The following is a 23,666-nucleotide window of genomic DNA, read 5'->3' on the forward strand; positions in this document are numbered from 1 at the left end:
TTATTTTAGACTATTTCACGCTCAACTCGCTGTACAGAGCTGTCACAGACTGAATATGCACCGCCCCTCCCTGGCGGCAGGGAGGAACTGTGCCCTTTGTGCGCTTGGTTTACAGTAACCATGACAACCACGGCACTCGAAGAGGGGTGTCGCTAACACTAGTTAACTCCAAAACAACTTGACTGAAGTGATAGTGAAAATCATTTAGTTTTAACCTGATAGCTTGTTGAGTAGTTTCCCGTAACGAAATGGACACGTCGGTAATTCTGTCTGCTGAAGCAGAAGGATTTGTTCAAAATCTGGAAACTTTCTCTCTCAAGGAAGTGGGCTCTGCGAGGTAAGATGAACCAGCTAGCTACAGCTAATGTTAGCAAGACAGCTAAACCCGGTACAAAAGCCAGGGTGTACTGTGTAGCAGGTGTTGACACAACAAGATGTGTGTTAGGCGATAAAACCGAATTAAGGCGAGGAAACTACATTCAATAGTTTATGATAGCCTCTTCAATGAAGATAGGGGCTTGGGACATTCAACAAACACACACACAAAATAACTTAAATCCTCTACCTCAGTAGTTAGCAATGCTCTAATGGAAAATTACTTTATTACAGTGGTGGAAGAAGTACTCCGATCTTTTACTTAAGTAAAAGTAGTAATACCACAGTGTAGAAATGCCCTATTACAAGTTAAAGTCCTGCATTCAAAGTACCAAAAGTAAAAGTACTCATCATGCAGAATGGCCCATTACAGAATTTTGTATCAATAATCTGAATCTGCGAAGTAACTTAAATTATTAAATAAATGTAGTGGAGTAAATATATTTTATATATAATAATATAATATCTATATATTTTCTTCTGAAATATAGTGGAGTAGAAATATAAAGTAGCAGAAAATGGAAATACTGAAGTAAAATACAAGTACCTCAAAATTGTACTCAAGTAGAGTACTTGAGGGAATGTACTGACTTACTTTCCACCACTGCTTTATTAGAAGCACTGCAGTAGTAGCCTAAATGAGTGTGAGTATAAAAACTGCTACCTGGCTTAATTCAAGACAAGTTTACCACACACACACAACACAACATACAACAGTGACAATTACCAGACATCTAGATATTTAATAAATATGTTGGAAAACATTTTCTAAATTTGAAATTTCAAATACAGTTAAGTCTCCAGGATCTGACTTGCCAGAAAGTCGTGTCTTCAAGTCAGTTGTTCATTTTGTCTACAGTACTCTTACAGGGGGGGACCAAACATTGTTTGTAGGCCTTGCTGTGAGTACAAGTACTGCTGACTGGTAGAATAAATAAGTGTGTGTTGAATTATTTAATTTAATTATTTGATTTAACTTCTACTGTCCAGTAAAAACAGGCCCTTTTCATATACATGTATGTAATTGGAAATGTGATTTCAAGAATTTTATTCTAAAGTTTATGTGTATCGCACCTTTCAACAACAAGGCAATTCAAAGTGCTTTACATATGAAATAAAAGATATTAATTAATAGCCCCAACTTTAACTTAATTCAGGGCAGTGGCAAACTGAAAAACTCTGAGCCTTGATTTAAAAGAACTGAGAGTCGGAGCAGACCTGAGGTGTTTTTAGGAGTTTATTTCAGATATGTGGTGCATAGAAACTGACTGATGCTTCTCCATGTTAGCTTTGACTCTAGGGACAGTAAGCAGACCTGTCACAGACAACCTGAGAGGTCTGGACAGTTCATAACGGAGCAGTTCATAAAGCCTAAATCTGTGCTGTTTCGTGATTTTTCTCTTTGTGTGTTGACAGGTGGTTCAGACAGCATGAGTACATCGAGAAACTTAACATGCAGGCAATACTGAATGCTTCTGCCATGCATGATGAGTTTGTCAAGGAGCTCCTGGTATCTTATGGAAAGGTGACAGCTACCTCTCTATATATGATGTTAAAATGTCAGTGGAATTTAGAGAAGCCCTGCAAAAATCTAATAAAAAGTTTCTTGAAACAAGTTGTTTCTATTGCTTAGAATTACAATTGATAGCACAATGAATTAAAATAAGTTTTTATCTAAACTATCTTTTTTCTTTTCCTCCCCGTCTCTAGATACCTGTTCTGGTCCATGAAATGATCCTTGTCGAAGTTTGGAAGCAAAAAGTGTTCCCCATCTTATGTCAGCTGCAGGACTTTAATCCCAAGAACACATTTCATCTTTACATGGTGGTGAGTGTAAAATGACATGGGAAATGACGATCAGCTTGCAGCGCTCATAACTAATTTCGCGTATTCTTCAATGTCTCCTTCTTAGATCCACCATGAAGCCACGATCATAAACCTACTTGAAACGATAATGTTTCACAAGGTCAGTGTGTACACAAATAAATACCCCTAAATTATATTAATCTGCAGCATATTTTATATGTGTTAAAACTTGGATGTGATCATGCAGCTAGGAACTTGGTTCTTTTTCTCTATAAACATTGTTACACATGAAGCTTTATGTGATATGTTGAAAGAGTTTTGTGTATTGTGTAGGATTCATGTGAGGCAGCTGATGACTCTGTTCTTGACTTGGTGGATTACTGCCACCGCAAACTCACCCTGCTGGCCAGCAAAGCGACCAGGGCGCCTCATGACGAACACAACCTGACAGAGAAAGCAGTTGTATCCTCTATAGAGGTACAAGAGTCTCGGATTTATGCTGCTTTTGTTGGTTTCATTGTTCAGACTATTGCAGAGGAGTCTTTCTTTCACTTAAATTGATCAGTCACATCATTCTTTTCACTTTGTGAAGGAGTTGCAGATGCAAAGTGCTGCACTGGAGTTTGAAATCTCCCTGAAGGCTGCCTCTGTGCTGCGCTACATCACTGACCACACTGAGAGGTGTAGTGCCGTCAATAAGGTTTAGAGATTAGAAGCTTACAGGAGAGAATCTGAGAAATCTTCTTATACTTTTTGGCATTTACAATTCAGGCTAAACCATAATTATTATTTTTCAGATACCAGGAGTGAAGCCGACTAATGCTGCAACAAATTATTTTCATTATTGATTTATCTATCAGTGATTTTTTACAAGTTTATTAGTCGTTTTATTTATAAAACATGAAACAGTTGTAAGAAATGCCTTAACCCAGGTTAACATCTTCAAATTGCTTGTTTTGTCTGACCAATAGTCCAAACCCCGAAGATATTCAATTAAAATTGAATTAAATTTACAATAATATAAAAAGGAAAAAAAGCACATTCTTACCTTTGACAAGCATTTTTGTTTGAAAATGAACTTAAAACGATTTATCAATTATCAAAATAGTTGCAGATTAGTTTTCTGTTAATTGACCGTTCATTAATTTCATTTCACCTCTACAGCATCAGTGTTATCAGTCGCATGCTGTGCACCCATAACATGCCTTGCGTACTGGTTCAGCTGATTGACTGCTGCCCTTGGAGTCGCTGTAGAGAAGGTATATCACACCTCTTGCGTATCAAATGTGTCCTTACATGTTTGCATGTAAAAATGTAAAATGTGTGATTTTGCCTGATGAGTGACCCTTCATTCAGTTGCCTGCTCTCTGTCTCCCGCTGAAGGTGAGGTAGAAAAGTACATAAATGGCAGATGGCAGAAGATTCCTGTTGAGGACCGTTTGAAGATGACAAAAATTGATGGTCAGGTCTGGATTTCCCTTTACAATCTGCTGCTGAAGGAAGACTGCCAACGGAAATATGACTTCAACAGTTTCAACAAGAACCAGCTCCTAAAGGTATACTGCGAAAGAACTACGATTTTCATCATTCATATATGTTCAGGGTCTTGTGCTGTGCTGCTTTAGTTATTTTAGTTAATCAGTTAATTTTATCAATCAACTCCTCCTCCTCCGTCCAAGTGGCTACTGTATATTAGATGTAACTGACGCTTAGGAAGTGTGTGAGCGCAAGATCATTGTCCTTCAACATCATATCTCATCTCCTCTCTTGTTAAAACAGATTCAGTTTCCAAGGGTTGTTTTGACTAAGATGTTTCCTCCTATTATACGCTTTCTCATCCTCTTCCTGTCGCATTAATTATATAACCAGAGAGCCTTGTGCATCCTTTTTCGTATGCAGTCTCCGTAACTCCTTGTAGAAAATTCGGATGATGTTGACATTGTTATTATTGCTGCTGTATTATTTGTGGGCTTATCGTTCATGTGCCACAGCTCCGGGGTTTCTTGACAGAGGTGCTGATTGATCAGCTGCCAAACCTGGTGGAACTGCAGCGTTACCTGGCTCACCTTGCTGTTACAGACCCTGCCCCTCCAAAAAAAGAACTCATTTTGGAACAGGTACACACTCACACATGCACACATATCTCTACACCTAACCACTGTATGTCCCTGTGCATTTACCCTTAGCTTTGCTTTATGTATAGATCCCAGAAATGTGGAATCACATTGTGAGAGAGAATTCTGGGAAGTGGAAGGCAACAGCAAAGTATCAAGTCAAAGAAACTTTCAACCCATCTGAAAACGACCTGAGGCTACAGGCACAGAGGTAATACTGAAAACACAGGGGAGACTACTGAAGGTACAGAGAAATCAACTCAATCCCTTTGCACTGTGCTTATTATTGAGATAAGTATCGTTTGTTTTCTTTTCCAGGTTGGCCCAGACGTACAACTTGGATGTGATGGAGAGTTTACTCCCGGAGAAGCCAAAATGTGGATCCTGTGGGAAAGAGGCTGCAAAGAGATGCTCTCGATGTCAGGGAGAATGGTACTGTCACAGGTAAGACTTAGTAATGCAGAAGCTGTACCTGACTGTCGAGGTGAAGAGGGAGCTGAGCCTGAGGCCAAAGCTAAACCCTCACCTGTGGTCACAAGCTTCGAGATAGAGATAGAGCAAGGAGCTCAGACGTCCTGATAGAGCTTGGAGTAGAAACGCTGCTCCCTCCGTTTGAAAAGAACCAGATGAGTTGGTTTGGGTATCTGACTAGGATGCCTCCTGGACGCCCCAGCTATGATGGACGGCTATAAGTCTGTTTCTACATCAGACATAAAATGGCATCTGATCCATGACCACCAGACATACTTTTCTCTTATACTGAAAATCTTGAATAAATGTTTTTGTTATATTGATATCATACAATAAATGTGTGGCATTTTTCTGCTGATGTAAAGTCTTGTTCATATTATTGTTTTTTTGTTGTTGCAGGGAATGTCAGGTGAAGCACTGGCCTAAACACAAGAAAGCCTGCCAGCTTATGGCCGAGGCCACGGAGAAGATCCAGAGGGACCTGTACATCAACAGCTAAGAGACAGACTGTTGAAGGACTGGTGGCGGATAGGAGATGGGAGGAGAACAGATCTGCGTGTGGACGATGCAGATTTGGATTCCTATACATTTTGAATCATCTTTCTTTTAATGCTGGGAAAAATTATTTTGTTGTTCCTGACTGTATTGTTTGTTCCCATGATGTCATTTTGGCACACTGTTTTAATCGACCATTTGCTTCTTTAATGAAAGAGCACGGGGGGGCTTTCTCCAGTTCCTTCTCTGGTACGAGATTTTATACTCCTTCGATTTTGGTATTCGACACAGTGGCAGCAAATAAAAATGCTTTAATAACTTCCTCTGCCTTGTTTTCTTGCCAAATGCTATTAAAAACCAAGGCATGTGGGTATTTTCAAATGGCCGCCACAGTAAGAAACCTAAACTCTGCATCCAGATAGAGTCACTTATTTATACTCACCTAGTTAAATTAGCTGGGAATTTGTGGTCCCTCTTGGTTAATATTCCTGCTAGTTATGTTGAGACTTTACCCTCCCTGAATTGGATTGTTGACTTTCTGCTGAGGATCTGACCTGTCAGGAAATACATAATAGGTTGTAGGTTTAAGCATTATACATACATTTCCAGTTTGAAGTTTTGCAGTTTATATATATTTAAGGTTTTCCCAGCTGTGGTAAATGAAACCCACACACTTTATTGAGACAGTGGTTAGAGGGGTGGGGGACTTTGCACGCCCACACTGAGTGAGTGCTCCGGACTCAGAAGCACCCCCTATGTGAAAACATTCCGGATGTCGGTTCAGCTCAGTCTCATCTCACTCTCTCTTTTTCATGATTAGCTGCTTCCTCCTACAACACAGTCTGACAAAGTGAAAAGATGGTGAGTGTCTTGAGCAGCGCTCAGATGCCGCCGTTACACTGATGTCAGCGACAAACGAAGCAGGGCCTCCGTCGCTAGCTGTGACTTGACGGTGATGATCGATTATTTCCAGAGATGTAGCCGAGGCTGCACACCTCCGTTACTTGGAAACCCACAGAAAAATATCTGCGGAAAGTTTTTCTCTTCGGATGGAAGAAGTTTTGAGACAAAGCGATTGCCACGGGGCTGTTTTCTCCCCTGTTTCGGTAAGTTAAACTGAAGATCCTCAAGATGTTGTTTTACTTTGAAGTTTCAGAAGTGATTAGTTTAATTATCAAGCTTATTGTTTTATGACTAAGCATTTGAGTGTTCATCTTCCGAGCCCTCGTAAATGCACCTTTAATTGTTTTATTTACAGAGGAATGAAAGCTACGCCGTCTTGTTAAACGTAAAGTACATTGTAAAGCGACATTAACATGTTACAGTAATTTGTTTTACATTAGGCTATTCTGGCTAGTTTCATACGCTACTTTGCTTATACTAGGTTTGCAGACAATCTAATATTATAGGCTATAATTACTAGAGTATGGTATGCATGACAAACCAACGAGTATAATAAATCACTAGGTACAGTTTACTCCACTACAATTCATTGTGCTTTTTTCTCCACTGCTTGATTTGGCAGCTGTAGGCTACTCTACAGATTTTACATACAAAACATATGATCTGTTTATATTGTTACAAATTAAACTGCCCAACCGTGTATAAATTAATTCAAATTCAAAGTAGCTCCACCTTGACCGGCTATAACATTAAAATGCTGCTTAAACGTTAAAGCATCAGTAATAATAATCCAATAATATAACATGTAAAGAGCCATCCTGCTGCATAATGAATACTTCACTTTTGATCCTTTAAGTACATTTAGCTGATAATTCTTACTAAAGTTACATTTTGAATGCAGGATGTTTACTTGTAATGAAGTATTTTTTAAATGGTGGTTTTGCTACGTTGGCTTAAGTACAGGAACTGAATACTTCTATAATTCTGCCTCCACTGAATATACTGTAGTTCTTGTAGTTTTTTTCATATGAGGCAGTCTAAAATTTAATATCCCTTTTGATTTTTAAAAACATCATTTTGTTCCCTGATAGAGCAGACCCAACATTCAGAATCTACAGTCAGATGGAAATGCCACCTTTTCAAAAACACCACATAACAACAACAGGCAACTTTCCGGTTTCTGTGACTAATTCACAAAGTGAACTGAGATGGAACCTTATAATTTCAGTCACATCACGTCTTTGGCAGGTAAGCACCAGTGTGTTATTGTATGTTTTTCTGCCTGTAGTGATAATGGAGGAAGCCAGGCTCTGAGTGACGCAATGTCTTGGGGGGAGTTCATCGAGCTCCGTGACCTGAAGCCGGGCAGAGAGCAGATAGAGCTGACCGGCACACATTCGCCCTGCTCGCCTCCACGCCTGGAGAGAGCCAACGCCTTGAGGATCAGCCCGGGGAAGGTCCCAGACCTGCTGAGCCGGGTGGGCATCATCAGAGTCCTGAGCAGCACCCAGGACCCACAGCTCACTGAGGAGAAGGGAGAGGGACACAACTTCCAGCCCTGCAGCCACGCTCAGCCCACGTGGTGTGACCTGTGTGGAGACTTCATCTGGGGCCTGTACAAGCAGAGCCTGCGGTGTGTCAGTGAGTTGGCTTACGTAGGCTGTTTATGATCTGATGGGTGTGTGATTGCCTCTGTGCATATGCATGTAAGAGGAAATTCGGTTGAACAGAGAAAGATGTAGAAATCACAACTTTAACTGCCATAAATGTTCTCTGTGTTGTTTTTAAACAGAAATAAATAAAGCATGCAGTTAAGTGGTTTTTGTGGCTTGGCCATTATCTAGGCTGTGGGTCGCCTAAAGACCTGGATGCTCCTCTTGCTCAAGACTTATCTGGAGTTGCAGTAGTCTTGCACTTCCTTTTCAATAACTGAAACCACCTGAAATGTGGCTGTGGTATGTGTAAAGCATTTAGTGCAAGGGGAAAGATATGCTTCTTAACAGTAATTTGAATATCTAACCGCAATAAAATCACAGTGAAACAAATAGATATTCATGTATTTATAAACTGAAGTGTACTTTGATGTGATACATGATATTGTGTATCTTACCTCTGTTATATTTCACAGCTGCACTCAACAGGTGGAATATTGTGTATTTGAAGACAAGTGCTATTTATTTATGTATTTATATACTGTATATTGTGACACAAAAGGGAGAAGATGGTGAAGGCAGGGGAAAGCCAACTTAGAATAACTGCAGTGACAACTAATGGCCAGAGGAGGCCATCACCCATTTAGAATTGCACTCTTCAATAATATATAATATCACATGCGTGCTTACAGTTGACGATTTTGTATTTATATGTTTGGCATTGTCTGTCTAATCTCAGTGACTTTCTGCACTTACAGATTGTAGATTCACATGTCACTACCGCTGTCGTGCCCTGATCCGGCTGGACTGCAGCTGGGATCGAAGCTCTGCGGCTGACCACACATGTGTTGTGGAGCACGCCATAGAAACAGACACCAATGTGGTAAGGACCTTTGCATTTGTCAGTATGATTGGCTTTGTGCTATTCAATTGTTCATAAGCAGCTTTGCTCACAATCAGAAGTGAGAGTAGTCCCTGTTTACTTGCTTTTTACAGCGTCTTCAACGTCAGGAAATGATTACCATATTGTGCTACTATAGTTGGAAACCAGTATCTTCTACAAGCCTCCATACTTTGCATGTGTCATTATGTGCCACCTGGTTGGATTATATGGACATCTGATGCTTTAGGGAACAAATAAATCTTTATTGGCCAAAAACGGGAATCATTTTATACAGCAATAAATACACACCCTTCACCCAGTTCCACTAACTGCACAGGTTTAACTAAAGGCTACCCAACCCTGTCAGAATTAACTGTATATTTGCTGTTGAGCAAATATACAGCACCAGGTAGCACCAGGTAGGGGAACAGCTACCTGTTTGTAAAGGGAAGTAAAGGGATTTGAAGGGGAAGTTGCTGAGAAATGGAAAACGTTACAGGTAACATCGTAGAAAAGGTTTCAGTCGTAGTCATCTGGACACTGTTTTCAGAATCAAGACGTTTCGGCTCCCATCCGGAAGTCATTCTCAATTGTGAAAAAATGGGCCGGGAACTCAGAAATTTAAGCTACTCTGTGTTGCATAAGCCCTGCCCTCAGGAAGGAGTCTACCTGAGTATCTGTTGATTAGCTAGTTTCACCTGAAACTGACCTAATTGTTTCCATGATGGCCCACTAATCAGTAATCAGGCCTAAAGGTGGCAAAAAACATTTTAATATACCCTATCCAGATGGTCACCATTAATTGGTGAGAGGATCTTATATCTTTTTAATTAATGCTTTTTCAGCTGAGATAAAGTCAAGACCTGGCTGCTGTACATCTAAACTATTACTAGAAGAAGACTCCTCACTGTGCTTTTCTGCACCACATGTTGTTTATAAAGAGGGGAGTTAAGGCTACGAGCCAGTAGTTGTTCAAGGCTGCAGGGTTTGGTTTCTTGGTAACAGGTTTTATTCCCTCTCTATCAAGCACCTGTTGCTTATCAAAGGACGACTGGAATGTGAAAACCTCAGCAAGCTGTTCAGCAGATGTATGAACAGTGTGAAGACATGGCTAGATGTTTTGTTGGTGCTTGGGCTTTTACACAGCAGACGTGTTGACTTGACATAGCAGGAAAAGCCCAGGTGGAACTGATACCATTGACCAGTACAAAAAAAAGTCAAAACATGCAAGACAAGATCATTATGTTCTGTATCAGCACAAAAGCAGAATCTTATCATTTTTTAGCATTTCCACTTCTGTAAGGTTTGTACCACTGAAATGTTTTACCTTTGGTTCAGTCAGAGTTTAAAAGCCTGCTCTGTGTAAGAACAGCTGGAGGGTTTCTGGGTGTAGCAGCCCACGTATGTGAACTCATCAGTTCACACTCGGAGGCTCCTAGTGTTTCCTGCCAATACACCTTGGATATTTCAAAATGTCTTCACCAGGTGGACACGTGCCCTTGGTTTTTATGTTCTCCTCAGTGTTATTACTTGAATCAATTAAAAGGGTACACTATGGGTGGGATGTTCCAGATGAACAAAGGTAAAAAAGGGGATTGTTTATCTGTCTCATAATCATAGCTGCTGAAAAAAAGGTGCCTTTCATCTCAGCTTTGAATGCTGTTCTAGCAGAAATTAAAGATTTAATCAACATACCTGATTACAGATTTCAGTAGCCAGATTCTCACTACAAAAGCTTGGAATCATCTTTAGTCACATTTTAATATCCTCCCCCCTAAAGTTAAAAATGTGTTTACATTGCAGTATTATGCATATTGAAAATTAGGGATGCAACTAACAATTATTTTCTACTGGGTACCGATCCAATACCAGAGTGGAACTCATTGCAATCATTTTTATTTAACATGAAGACTGTTGTGGCACAAAAAACTGAGCTAGTTGGCGGCCCACCATGTCTACATGAAAAGTGACTATGGAAGCACAGAATTTTATGACATTGACAAAGAAACTGTATTTATTGTGGATCGGTTATGTCACGGTCGATACTCGATCTGCACTTGATACTCGAAGCAGATCCGGCGTATTGGATCAGTGCGTCCCGGTTATTTTGATTATCAATTAATCTGCCGAGTATTCTCTCAATTATCTGATTGTTTTGTCTATAAAATGTTAGAAAGTTTCCCAGGGTGCCATTCAAATTGTCTTCACCAGGTGGACACGTGCCCTTGGTTTTTATGTTCTCCTCAGTGTTATTACTTGAATCAATTAAAAGGGTACACTATGGGTGGGATGTTCCAGATGAACAAAGGTAAAAAGGGGATTGTTTATCTGTCTCATAATCATAGCTGCTGAAAAAGGTGCCTTTCATCTCAGCTTTGAATGCTGTTCTAGCAGAAATTAAAGATTTAATCAACATACCTGATTACAGATTTCAGTAGCCAGATTCTCACTACAAAAGCTTGGAATCATCTTTAGTCACATTTTAATATCCTCCCCTAAAGTTAAAAATGTGTTTACATTGCAGTATTATGCATATTGAAAATTAGGGATGCAACTAACAATTATTTTCTACTGGGTACCGATCCAATACCAGAGTGGAACTCATTGCAATCATTTTTATTTAACATGAAGACTGTTGTGGCACAAAAAACTGAGCTAGTTGGCGGCCCACCATGTCTACATGAAAAGTGACTATGGAAGCACAGAATTTTATGACATTGACAAAGAAACTGTATTTATTGTGGATCGGTTATGTCACGGTCGATACTCGATCTGCACTTGATACTCGAAGCAGATCCGGCGTATTGGATCAGTGCGTCCCGGTTATTTTGATTATCAATTAATCTGCCGAGTATTCTCTCAATTATCTGATTGTTTTGTCTATAAAATGTTAGAAAGTTTCCCAGGGTGCCATTCAAATTGTCTTCACCAGGTGGACACGTGCCCTTGGTTTTTATGTTCTCCTCAGTGTTATTACTTGAATCAATTAAAAGGGTACACTATGGGTGGGATGTTCCAGATGAACAAAGGTAAAAAAGGGGATTGTTTATCTGTCTCATAATCATAGCTGCTGAAAAAAAGGTGCCTTTCATCTCAGCTTTGAATGCTGTTCTAGCAGAAATTAAAGATTTAATCAACATACCTGATTACAGATTTCAGTAGCCAGATTCTCACTACAAAAGCTTGGAATCATCTTTAGTCACATTTTAATATCCTCCCCCCTAAAGTTAAAAATGTGTTTACATTGCAGTATTATGCATATTGAAAATTAGGGATGCAACTAACAATTATTTTCTACTGGGTACCGATCCAATACCAGAGTGGAACTCATTGCAATCATTTTTATTTAACATGAAGACTGTTGTGGCACAAAAAACTGAGCTAGTTGGCGGCCCACCATGTCTACATGAAAAGTGACTATGGAAGCACAGAATTTTATGACATTGACAAAGAAACTGTATTTATTGTGGATCGGTTATGTCACGGTCGATACTCGATCTGCACTTGATACTCGAAGCAGATCCGGCGTATTGGATCAGTGCGTCCCGGTTATTTTGATTATCAATTAATCTGCCGAGTATTCTCTCAATTATCTGATTGTTTTGTCTATAAAATGTTAGAAAGTTTCCCAGGGTGCCATTCAAATTGCTCGTTTTGTAAAAGTATTTTATTTATTATGATACAAAACAGAGATAAGCTGAAAGTGATTCAAACAAACAAACAATTCATTATGAAAATAGTGATCGATTAAAGAGGCACTTCACTGACTTGTCATGAGGAGGACTATTGTATTGTATAATGTCTTCTGTGGCTCTGAAAGGAGCTTTCTAACGTTGGGAAAAATAACCCTGACGATGTCATTAGATGAGGACATTTAGGAGGCAGAGAGGGTCTAATGCCGCGTTCATGTCATATGGGAGACAGGAAAGATTCCCATGATAACTTGCGAGCGTTCGCGTCATCGAGACGGTTCTGTGATTACAGAGTTGGTTGCGTAAGCAATATAATACTGTGCTTCGACAATATAACACCATATCCATTCAGTGTGGGTTTAATTACATTAAATGACAGTCTTCAGTCACTTCTGTATTAGTTAGTGACAAGTCAGATATATCGGAGCGTTCTGAAAAATTAGTATGACCTGGAAGTAGATGAGAACGCTCTTTACAAGACGAAACACGTTTTACACCGATATGACATGAACGCAGCATAATGAAACACCCTATGGAGTGGTATTATGGGAATTGTAGGATCCAGTGTTTTAAGAGCCATTAGGAACTAAAAGTTTAGATATCTCTGCCTCTGCTGCTTTGATTTTGTAAGTCCCCTAGTTCTGTCTAATAATCGCTAGAGTGCTACTGAAAATATCACATTGGTGTCAACAAAGTGATTTTGTTTGCATATCAGCATTATCTACATGCAATTTTTTTTAAATAATTCTTTATTAAGTTTCAACAAGTTTAATACAAAACCACAAAAACAAAAGCACAACATAGACTGTCCCATCATCACACGACTCGGCGGTACATGTTCAGCGGGAAGCAGCAGCATCCATGGGGGAAGGAGGCGGCGGCGGCGGCGGCAGAGAGAGGGGGGAGGGTGGGGTGAAGTCTTTGGTATTTCCCCTCGGCGTCCAATCGCAACCGGCTGCGGTGGTTTTGTGTATTTTCCAAACTCAACTCAACGGACCTGGGTGGGGCCTCGGCGGGGGGGGGGGCAGAATATACATCCTGTTTCACACAGACTGAGTTTGCACAGTGGAAACGTGGCCGGCAGTCTAAGTTAGAGGAAAAAAAAGTCTGACAGTTTTGTCGATTAGACTGTTGTTATCAAGGCGCTAAAGATATTTCGTCGTCTGCGAGATTAGTTAACCGTTGAAGTTAGCCAGGTTTTGTAACGTTGTAGATTCAGCTAAGAGTGGTTTATTTACACTTTTAGTCGTCTTCGTAGTTTAAGTTTTGATTGTTGACTCTAGTGTAAAAGGTTTTATCGGTAGTCAATATGACAAACGCGGCCATCAGCTCGGACAAAACTCCCTCCTTCGAGATGACCTGGGGCAGCTCCACCAGCAGCGGCTACTGCAGCGAGGAGGACCCCGACTCCGAGTTTGAGCAGTACTTCACCGCCCGGACATCTTTCTTCCCCAAAACCAAGAAGGCAAACGTTAATGCTAACGTTAATGCTAACGTAAACCAGGTGAGAGGAAGAAAATAAACGTTAGGCTTGAATCAAAGTCATGTCGTGAGTGAGACCAGAGAGATGGGTGATGGGTGGTTCTCCATAACTACTCTCGCGTTATTTGATATTTCTGCTCTCTTGCTCACAGTTTCTATGTTTAATTAAAGTATTTTATCCACTAACCCTACTTTTAGGGGTCACATGCTAGGGTGTGTTGCTCAGCAGCTCAAGGGCAGCCGACAGAGAAGATGCTTGCCAAGTGAGCTTGCAGGTTAAGGGTGGAGTTCTTGTTCCTCCAGTTTTGAGTAAACAGACATGAGACTTAAATCGTGTGAACCTTAATTATAAAATGCATATCAGCACTGGGAAAAAGCAGCAACTGGTTTTGGCTTAGAAACTCATCAGTGCGTCTTTTTATTGTAACAAGCACAGACCCACAGCTGAACTCATGGTGAGAACAACTCAAATGTCATGTTTTGTGACGCACACCCGCTTCTAAAGTTTCCGGCTTAACACCCACTGTTAATTGACTATTCCTTCAGTTGTCTCACACTTATTTCTCAATCTCAGATGAGTCATGTATTGTTTTTTATTTGTTCATTTTCTGTTCCCTTTTGTCACCCACACCCACTCACGTATCAGCTTTCTTTATTGAGAAACAGACAGTTTACTGTAAAATTCATTGACATTCACCATTTTCTGTCCCTGTACAGAAGCCATTTTTGTTTTATGTTGTTGGCACTTTCAACATTGTGTTTTTGATGTGACACTCCTTTTGTGGACATGTAGAGGCACAGTTGTTGCGTATGTTTATCCTCCTACCGTTACCATACTGGAAAGCTCCACTTGGCCCTCATATATTGATTTATTGACTTGTTAACAGCAGCATATTAACTCTACAGTAAGTCACTCTGCCTAAGGATTGCTACTATTGATCTTGTTCTGCTTGACATCAATTTGTAAGCTACCCAGCCATTTTTAATGCTTGCAACTTTGCCTGGTTTTAATTGACAATAGATGGAGCCAGGATAGAGTTAGATACATTTTCACAATTTTTTTGTACATTTATGCTAAAATGCTTGTTCATAATAGTGGAGAAATCTGCATAAGTATTGATTTAGATGTTAGCAGCATCCTTAGGACTGTAAGGATATTGATATAGGATTTTACTCCTCAGGAAACCCCCTGCTCCTACCTCGAGGAATTAGCTGGAGTACAGTGAGGAAAATAAATTTGTTCTGTTGAATTTTCTTTCTATGCAGGAAATGCCAGTTGGTCAGTAGACACAGGAAAAATGCCCTAATTGAGCTAACAGTCATGCAGATGCTAGAGGCCCAATGTGCATGACTGAAACATGACTGGGAGCGTGCGGTTGATGAGGCAGCTGACTTCACAGGATGTGCCTGTAAAACAAGGGAGGGCATTGTCTCTCCCACTTGTGAGAGGGGAGGTTATTTTTACATGAATACCAAGTTGAGGAATGCAGTGCAGAACTGTTGGTCGCAGTCATTGCAGACAGCTGCATGTTGCCCCCCCACACACACACACACACACACATCCTCCTCCCTTTACCCCCCCGCCTACACCGAGGGATGGGAGCAGTCAAACAGGATTGGGCAGAGCTGACATCATTGTTTCCTTTGCTACGTTGTCAGGAAGTTGAGTCTGATGCAATTGGTGCTCACTGTTAGAAATAACAAAACCTGACAAAGTGAAGTAACAACACCTTTTATTTAAGGGTGGGTGTTTGTAATCCTCTTCTAAACAACCCTGGGTTCATGCAATAAAAACACCCGTTCTCAATTCCTGAAAAACTTATTTTGAGACGTACAATGTTTTCATTCAAAAGCAGCGTGTTGTAAAGAGATTTTTTTTTTCCCTGTGTAAAAGTCCTGCCCTTGTGAACTGCACTTACTCAAGAGGGTCACACTTCCTTCATGTTTTTGTGATTGGTACAAAAAATATAAGTTATCCATAACGTCTGTAATTATTACAGAACATGTCCTTTTTAATGTCACAACCCCATGGCCATATCCAGTGATAGTGCAATGTGTGTGTTGTGCTGGGGTTTACCTTGTTCCTGTTGTGGTTTGGCGGTGAGCACTGACACCTGGTGGTTTAATTTGTAACTCCTCACTGTCTCCTCCAGGATGAACAAATTGAATTGGGAAAGCAGGAGTTGACCAGTGTAGATATTCAGCAGAAGGTGAAGGAATACAACGCTCAAATCAACAGCAATCTGTTCATGAACATTGTGAGTAGTGATGATTCACAACAAATCCATGCATTTAAATGTAAAGGTGTTCAGTGTAACATTTTTGTTTTTCTCAACAGAACAAGGATGGTTCTTACACTGGCTTCATAAAGGTGCAGTTCAAGTTGGTGCGACCCGTGTCAGTTCCACCTCCAAAGAAAGGAGGTCACGATGCTGGAGGGAGGAGGGCTAGCGGAGTGAAGCGCCGCACGTCTTTCTACCTGCCAAAGGATGCATCCAAGCACCTACACATAAGCTCACGCACCTCTGCTCGCGAGGTCATCGAGGCTCTGTTGAAAAAGTTTACAGTGGTGGACAATCCTGGCAAGTTTGCTCTGTTTGAGCGCAGCGAGCGCCATGACCAGGGTATTACTCCTTTTTTCATTATGTTTACACGTTGAACTCCTGCAGTGTGTGTGTGTTTTTTTGTTTTTTTAAATCTAAATTTGTATACTGTGCACTAAATATAGTCTTTTTGTCTGCCTCCTTCAGTTTACGTTCGCAAGCTGTCCGATGATGAGCGTCCGCTCCGTCTGCGTCTGTGTGCTGGGCCCAATGAGAAAGTCCTCAGTTTTGTTCTGAAAGAGAATGAAACTGGAGAAGTCAACGTGAGTGCAACATGAACATGGGAATAAAGGATCAAAACCATGCGTTAGATCCAGCAAACATGGTTAGTTTATATACTGTATGTACACTAATGTGATTTTTCTGTCTTTACAGTGGCATGCCTTCTCCATGCCCGAGTTAAAGAACTTCATACGCATTCTGCAGCGTGAAGAGGAGGAACACGTCAAGCAGATAGTGCAGCGGTACGCTCTGGCCCGCACTCAGATGCAGGAGGCTCTGGCTGGCTCGACCCCCGGCTGAGGCGACTCTGTGCTTGGGGTTAAAACGTGCACCTCTTGGCTGGACAATCACCTGAAGATGACCAGACATCGCTGCATCCAAAGATCCCAGAGAACATAACTCGAAAACGCCTCTTTGGTGAACGAGAGAGTGAGACAGGGCGCAAGACAATGAGAGAGAGAGAGCTAGCGCGAATGTGCGTGTGAAATGATGCGAGAGATGAGAAGTGCCTTACACCTGGAGAGTCTGATGTGCCTGAGAGAATGAGTTGAGAGAAGTGAAGACTGGCAGATGAGACTGTGGTTGTATCCAGAAATATCTGTTGTTATTGGTTACCATCTAAAAAACAACCGATGTGTCACTTTAACTTTTAATGTCAGTGATGTTTTGGCATTTTTAGGTTTAAAAAAAAATCCCATGTGTTGATTAAGCATTTGTAGATGCAGTGCTGAAGTCAAGCCCTATGTTGTAACTGAGCAGATAATCACATGTCTGGAAGTTAAATTCCTTTTCTTTTTCACAATCATGACATTACTGCCAAGTTTAGATAAACTCAATCTGGTCCTTAAACAACCTACCATAAAAACCATACTTCTTAACCTGATTTTGGCCTTTATCCTGTTAGAAAGTTAAATACACGTTTGTTGCTGAAAGGTATCTGGATTTTCATTTGACCCAGGCTCAAAAGTCTGCCACGTCCTCTCGACACCCCTGATGGGTGCAACTCAATTTTTTTTATTTTACTGTCAATTTGTGAGCTTGACTGATGTATGGACATTTGTATGCAGTTATGAATGTCAGAGAGCAGTGTCGAAGTCACTCTGGTTGACTGGAATCTTGAATGAATATTGGTATACATGTGTTTCACTGGAAGCCCTTTGTCATTCCTTATATCTTTGTTTTTACTGTCCTCTTAAAAGAAAATGTTTGTCTTCTGTTTTTCAATTCACTTTAATTGTATCTGTCTATGCACAAATTTACATGTTGTAGCAACCTTCAAAATGTTGTGATAAATGTGCACTGCATTCAGTAAAGAATTTCCTCATTCTATCAAGTTTTTGTATTTTTCAGATATCAAACATGAATGAATGTTAAAATATTTGCCCTATTACATGGCATTCCGTATATGCATGCCCTTCAAGCACTCAAATTAATTCCCATTTCGGACCTAGACTTAAATGCATTTTTTATCTCACCATTATTTAGATTAACATCCCTAATGAGGTCAAGTAGTTTTAAGTACACTGTTTTGCTTTAACTGTAGGTGCCTCCTGTCTGTCAGATCAGCTGATCGCCTCATCGTAAGGACTAGGACCTAAACAGCTAACGCTAGCTTAACGTAGCTGGTGGTAAAAGTTATGACAGGACATGGCGATTTAATTGTCTGTGATAAGGTATGATATTGACCAGACGCACGTTTGAAAGTATCGTTTTTGGCGGTGTACGGCAAAGATAATCCTGTGTTTGTTTTGGAGATAGCTCTGCCTTGTCTAGCTAGTTATCATTTAGCTATCGTAGCTAACCTGCGTCAGCGGCAGAAGCTAACAGGCTAACTCACCTAAATGTGCAGGTATCGTTAGCGAGTTGTTATTAGCCACATTGGCCGAATATCAAGGGGGCGCTTTTATGTAATAAAGACTGCGTGCATTAGGTATAAAACGATAGCTGTGTTTATAAGTTAATATAGCAGTGTAACTAACATTGTGAATCAGATTGCTTGCGTTTTGTGTTCGGTAGTTGTATGGCCCAGTTTGTTAGCTTCCGGTAAAGCTAGCATAACGTAAATCACTCCAAAAATGTCAGGCTTAGTGAGTTCATATTTTCATAGTACTTTCATGTAAGTTAAGCTTGAGAAGCTTTAACAGTTCTTATGTCAACATCTTTAATTCAATTGCGTCTTGAATTGGACAAATTAATTTTACAGGGTAAAATGGGCATTAATCACATTGACAATAGTGATAACTGCATTAAATGTAATGTTTTATATAGCCATTCATCAAAAAAGAATTAGATCCAACTAGTGTGCAGTCACTTACTAAACAAATGGGTCTTTATAGTAGGCAGCAGAGTTACACAAGTAGTCACACACCTAAACACCACCAGGCAGAGAAAGTCAAGTCTGATTGGAAATGTGTTCTTTCTTTGTGCACTTTTACTTTTCAGATCCTGGCTTTGATAAGGAATTGAGAGCGTCTGGCCAGCAACCAGATTGAAAGCTTTAATTGGAGACTAACTATGCCTTATCTCTGAGGATGGGAGGAAGTGGATCCAAAGCCAAAGGTGTCTGGCCTTTCTCGAGCAGTGGAGCTGGAGGTGATTCAGCCAGTGATGGGAACGAGCAGTCTGTGGCCCGACTCAAAGGTTCCAGAAATGCAACACCATTTGTTTTTACCAGGAGGAGGTAAATTGTACATGATTAGAAAATGGTAAAGGGTTGATTCACTTAAATCAACATATTTTATATTTCTGACACCCAAATACAATGGAGGTGAATGACTAGATTATAAGAAAGTAGAGAGATGGGGAATGACATTCAGCAAACACCCTAGGCCGGATGGAAGCGGGCACGCTGCGGTTCATGGTCAGCGCCTAGGCCACCAGGACGCCCCTAACAAAATATTTGTTACGCACAGCAGCTCTATGTGTTTCTAGAGACAAAGTCCTGGTTACACAGAATAATCCACAGACTTCGCTGTCAACAGCTTTTATTAGAACTACTTTCTGCTGAAGAAATAGTCCCAATGAAAACTGTCCACAGTGAGGTATGGTGATTATGCTGGGTTTCAGAGGCAGATCAGTTTAATTCAGTAACTTTAGTCGTCCACAGTGGGGCAATTAAAAAGAGTAGATTGTAGAGCAGACATGCAGCTCAATAAAACACATGGAAAACATGAAATAATACACTAAATTGTTAAAAAATACTAAAGTATATAAGTATATAAGTTTAAAGTGCATAGTACGTGCTACGTGCTAGGCATCAGTCAGTGGTGGGGGTAAGTGAGAAAATATATAGAAAATATATATATATATATATATATATATATATATATATATATATATATATATATAGTGTTTGTGTGTTTTGGGTGAACTGACCATATAATATTCAATTAACCGTGATCTGATGCAAGTTTCCTCTTCTGACATGTAGTTTTAGACTGAAGTTTACTTGCTGTGTTGGCAGTTCTTTGTACTATGATGAGGACGGTGACCTTGCCCATGAATTCTATGAAGAGACGGTGGTGACAAAAAATGGCAGAAAAAAGTCCAAGTTGAAGAGGATTCAGAAAAACCTAATTCCACAGGTGAGCTAGAGCCTCATTTTGGCAATGCTGATCTGGTTGTTTGGAATGATTTGTCAGTTTGAATATTGTTTGTTTTATCTTTCAGGGAATTGTGAAGCTCGACCACCCCTGTATTCATGTAGATTTCCCCATCGTCCTCTGTGAGGTGTGAAAAGTTGCACAGGACTCATCTACTATGAAGTGCAGCCACAGGTACTCTTCCCGGAGTAAAGTCTTGTTCCAGTCTCCAAGCATTACGGTCAAGACTGGAACTGTGGTCTGGAGAGAAAATGGAAGATTCAAACTGTCATATTAAACTGATATATTGAATGAAATGTTATACATTTGAATTCAACTATGGTCAGAGGATACCCTTTTCACAAAAACTCCATATTTTGATATTCACAGAAGTAGTGATGGTACAGGTTGTGTTTCCACTATCCAGCTGATATGTAAGCAGTCTTAGAGAATACATCAAATGAAGTTGTATTTCTCTTGTGAGTTTTTTTGCAGGGAAAAACATCCTTGATGTGAAAAGGCTTTAATGGTTTATGCCTTCTGTGAGATGTAGAGTGAAACTGTATGTGTCTTGTATGTGTACATGTGTGCACTTAGGTTTGTCTGAGAGAATGTGTGTGAGAGGGATTGAAGATGTAGTTACAGGGTAGAATAATGAAGAGTTGTGAAACTTATTGTATATATGGTCATGTTCTGTGTTTTCACGTCTGAGTCTGTCTCAGTTACCGGAGCTCAGACCTGCACTAGTGAACATAATGTACTGTAAATAATTTCAGATTTCTTAGTTGGAAATACTTGAATAAATGGTTTACTGAGCTGAATATCTTGAGTCAAATAATTCTCTCTTATGTTTGTTATGGGCTCCTATTACCATTGAGTTATGACCAAGCAGTATCTGTGTAAACATAAGAACATTTGACTTTTTGGTCCCATATGTCAACGTCTTACTTTGGATGTAAACTGATGAAAAAAGGTCCACATTTAAATGAATATTTCAACATCTTGGGAAATAAGCGTATTCGCTTTCTTGCCGAGAGTTAGATGAGAAGATCGATGCCACTCTGGTATCTGTCTTGGGTTTTTTTGTGGATTAAACAAACAAGATATAACGTGTAAATTAGTGAGCTTTAAAGGTGCTGGTAGATGTATTTTGTTACCTTTGACCACAGCCAAGCTAGCGGTTTCCCCCCCTGTTTACAGGCTTTATGCTAAGATAAGCTAGTTAGCTTTTGGCTCCAGCTTCATATTGAATGCACAGACATGAGAGTGGTATCGATCTTCTCAAAAAAGCGAATAAACATATTTCCCAAAATGTCAAATTGTGTCTTTAAGTACCAGTCGCCAGCAAGAACCAGAAAGAACCTCAGTTTTAGAATGAAAACGATGATTTTAGTTTGCAAGAAGTGAATGGACAAGTTGAGATTGCAATTCCTGTACTTATGACAGCTGTTGGGTATCCCTTATTTTTAGATTTCCTCATTGCCTTCTTGAATTTCAGTATGCCTTGCAGAGCTGCTGTGTGCAACTAAAGCCAGATTTTCTTTTTTGTTTGCCTACTTATTTCTACATTATGCAAAAGTAGTGATAATCTGCAGACAATTGAAATACAATTAATTAACATTTCCATAACATGTAAGGTATGCCACCTGTAGATGGCAGCAGACATCTGTACCTGTAGTAACTTCAATGAGTTCATGTCTGATTATGTGTGGTGTTTTTGTTTTTTTTGCACCATATATGTTTACTCACTTACCTCTAATGATAATCCTGCGCAGTTACACTTTCCAAAAAGGCTGCAGATGTAATTAAATGTTGTCTGAGGTAAACGCTCAAAGACTCAAATCGTGACCAGTTGAGGCTGGTGCTGCGAACTGGCACAAAATCAAACTTTAATGGCAATGTAAACATATTTCAGTGTACATGGTTGACAAATCCCCACAATACATGGGTAGGGCTTCCTTTGCATGCATTCTCTGGTGTCTGTAATTGTGTGGAATGTGGTTGGGAGTGTTTTTGGGCCAGAGGTCAGTCACTTTGATGTGTTTCCTCTCCACTGGTCTTTGATGTTTTGCTGAAAGTCTGGCCTGTATTATAAGGATGAACCCTTTCTCGCAAAGCCATAAAAAATGTATGAACTTCATGAATATGACACTGTACAGCACTGTTTTTATCTATACAATGTGTTCTGTGATGTGTACAATGCGTGTGTGAGAGAGATAGTCATTATAAATGATCAGCAGCCTTGAAAAAGAACTAAAACATGCTTTGAATTATAAACAGTAAAAGACATTGTTTCTCAGCAATCACTTAACATACTGTAGCTGTTTAAAGTGAAACAGCAGTGCTTACTGTAGCCTGTTTTATCTGAATTCACAGTTGGATTATGTTACTCTTTACTGAGGTATAGGATGATCACACACAGTGCATGTGACTGACAGAGTAACTGAAAGATACAAATAACTCTCCAGGAAAATTGATGGTAGCGTCCTGTGTATCTAATCGAAACATAAAGCCACAAGAAAGTAGGTTTAGGTGCAAACAGCAGCAGCACATTTAGGTACTTCTCCGCCATGTTTTAATTTATCCATATATAAATTGGGTGTTTTGGTCAGTAGAATAAGGGGAAATAAAGTAGTAAACTTTTATTAAGGTCAAACGCAATTGTTCCAATGAAATTCTTCCATCCGCCAAATGTATCGTAGTGCATTAAGTGTTTGGGACGCAAAGTGAAGGTGGCAGGGCGTGTTTCCAGTTTCCTTGCCATTGTTTTCGCTTCCTGACGGTCCCTGACGGTCCTTGACTTCTGCTGATGTAATGTTCAGGAGGCAGAGGTCAAAGGGAAGCTGGAGATTGGAGGGAAACCAGGCCAATCCTTTGTTCCATTCCCTGCCTCTTCATTCACATGGTTCCTTCATGCTCTGCATTTTCCTTAAACACACACAGAGACAGAGGGGGAGAGAGAAAAAGAGAAAGCGAGAGACTGATGACAAGGTGAGGTGAGTCAGCAAAGCTCGGAAAACAACCAGCGGAACCGACTCTGACACAGGAAAACATTTCACTTCCAGGCTCTCCCCTCACCCCGATCATGTGCTCAGGCATCCCTCAGCTCACATCTGCAAAGGGAAAGTTTAACTTTCAGAGTAACACCTTTCTTCAAAACTCACTAGGCAGAAGTTTTTTTAGCGATGGCAGCTATTACACAGTCCTTTAGAGTATGAAAACAGGTTGTTAAATTTGGTTAATTATGTGTCAGTGCGTGACCTCTAGCCTCTTCTCCCATGGCCATTAACCCCGGCTCTGCACCGTCCTATCTGCTGTACTTGGCGATGTGACGGTATGTGGTACTTGGTTACTTCACTGAGCCTTTGCCAGAGGCTGTCATCACAT

The 23,666-nt window shown here is 40.2% G+C and overlaps 3 protein-coding genes across 7 annotated transcripts; all 3 read left to right on the forward strand.

Moving 5' to 3' along the window:
- The first annotated feature begins 116 nt into the window (after positions 1-116).
- On the forward strand, positions 117-5,583 carry zmynd10 (zinc finger, MYND-type containing 10). Its single transcript, XM_044215758.1, has 12 exons — positions 117-337; positions 1,792-1,900; positions 2,086-2,202; positions 2,288-2,341; positions 2,515-2,658; positions 2,774-2,862; positions 3,346-3,440; positions 3,565-3,737; positions 4,173-4,298; positions 4,385-4,506; positions 4,614-4,739; positions 5,166-5,583. The coding sequence occupies exons 1-12, from the start codon at positions 249-251 to the stop codon at positions 5,263-5,265; spliced, it is 1,344 nt and encodes a 447-aa protein (XP_044071693.1). The 5' UTR covers positions 117-248; the 3' UTR covers positions 5,266-5,583.
- A 434-nt stretch (positions 5,584-6,017) lies between these two features.
- On the forward strand, positions 6,018-18,027 carry LOC122885129 (ras association domain-containing protein 1-like). 4 transcript variants are annotated; one of them, XM_044215833.1, is made up of 7 exons: positions 6,018-6,367; positions 7,453-7,805; positions 8,575-8,699; positions 16,027-16,131; positions 16,212-16,497; positions 16,624-16,739; positions 16,852-18,027. In XM_044215833.1, the coding sequence occupies exons 2-7, from the start codon at positions 7,487-7,489 to the stop codon at positions 16,996-16,998; spliced, it is 1,098 nt and encodes a 365-aa protein (XP_044071768.1). In that variant the 5' UTR covers positions 6,018-6,367; positions 7,453-7,486; the 3' UTR covers positions 16,999-18,027. The 4 variants fall into 4 exon arrangements, with proteins under 4 accessions (XP_044071768.1, XP_044071774.1, XP_044071791.1 ...); XM_044215839.1 differs by having other exon boundaries at positions 6,040-6,367; positions 7,256-7,805; XM_044215856.1 differs by lacking the exon at positions 6,018-6,367 and having other exon boundaries at positions 7,665-7,797.
- Positions 18,028-18,216: 189 nt separating this feature from the next.
- On the forward strand, positions 18,217-21,100 carry tusc2a (tumor suppressor 2, mitochondrial calcium regulator a). 2 transcript variants are annotated; one of them, XM_044215939.1, is made up of 4 exons: positions 18,217-18,371; positions 19,141-19,378; positions 20,162-20,282; positions 20,368-21,100. In XM_044215939.1, the coding sequence occupies exons 2-4, from the start codon at positions 19,230-19,232 to the stop codon at positions 20,431-20,433; spliced, it is 336 nt and encodes a 111-aa protein (XP_044071874.1). In that variant the 5' UTR covers positions 18,217-18,371; positions 19,141-19,229; the 3' UTR covers positions 20,434-21,100. The 2 variants fall into 2 exon arrangements, with proteins under 2 accessions (XP_044071874.1, XP_044071883.1); XM_044215948.1 differs by lacking the exon at positions 18,217-18,371 and adding an exon at positions 18,414-18,628.
- Positions 21,101-23,666: the final 2,566 nt, after the last annotated feature.

This window comes from Siniperca chuatsi, linkage group LG2 (genome assembly GCF_020085105.1).
Source record: "Siniperca chuatsi isolate FFG_IHB_CAS linkage group LG2, ASM2008510v1, whole genome shotgun sequence".
NCBI classification, from domain to species: Eukaryota; Metazoa; Chordata; class Actinopteri; order Centrarchiformes; family Sinipercidae; genus Siniperca; species Siniperca chuatsi.

Bases quoted from the DNA above. Each gene is read 5' to 3' on its own strand.
- zmynd10 (XM_044215758.1), top strand. From the start codon at position 249: ATGGACACGTCGGTAATTCTGTCTGCTGAAGCAGAAGGATTTGTTCAA. The intron at 2,659-2,773 runs GTACAAGAGTCT...CACTTTGTGAAG, and splicing joins CAGTTGTATCCTCTATAGAG to GAGTTGCAGATGCAAAGTGC. The intron at 4,507-4,613 runs GTAATACTGAAA...TTTCTTTTCCAG, and splicing joins CTGAGGCTACAGGCACAGAG to GTTGGCCCAGACGTACAACT.
- tusc2a (XM_044215939.1), top strand. From the start codon at position 19,230: ATGGGAGGAAGTGGATCCAAAGCCAAAGGTGTCTGGCCTTTCTCGAGC. The intron at 19,379-20,161 runs GTAAATTGTACA...CTGTGTTGGCAG, and splicing joins TTTGTTTTTACCAGGAGGAG to TTCTTTGTACTATGATGAGG. The intron at 20,283-20,367 runs GTGAGCTAGAGC...TTTATCTTTCAG, and splicing joins AGAAAAACCTAATTCCACAG to GGAATTGTGAAGCTCGACCA.
- LOC122885129 (XM_044215839.1), top strand. From the start codon at position 7,373: ATGGAACCTTATAATTTCAGTCACATCACGTCTTTGGCAGGTAAGCAC. The intron at 7,806-8,574 runs GTGAGTTGGCTT...CTGCACTTACAG, and splicing joins GCAGAGCCTGCGGTGTGTCA to ATTGTAGATTCACATGTCAC. The intron at 16,740-16,851 runs GTGAGTGCAACA...CTGTCTTTACAG, and splicing joins ATGAAACTGGAGAAGTCAAC to TGGCATGCCTTCTCCATGCC.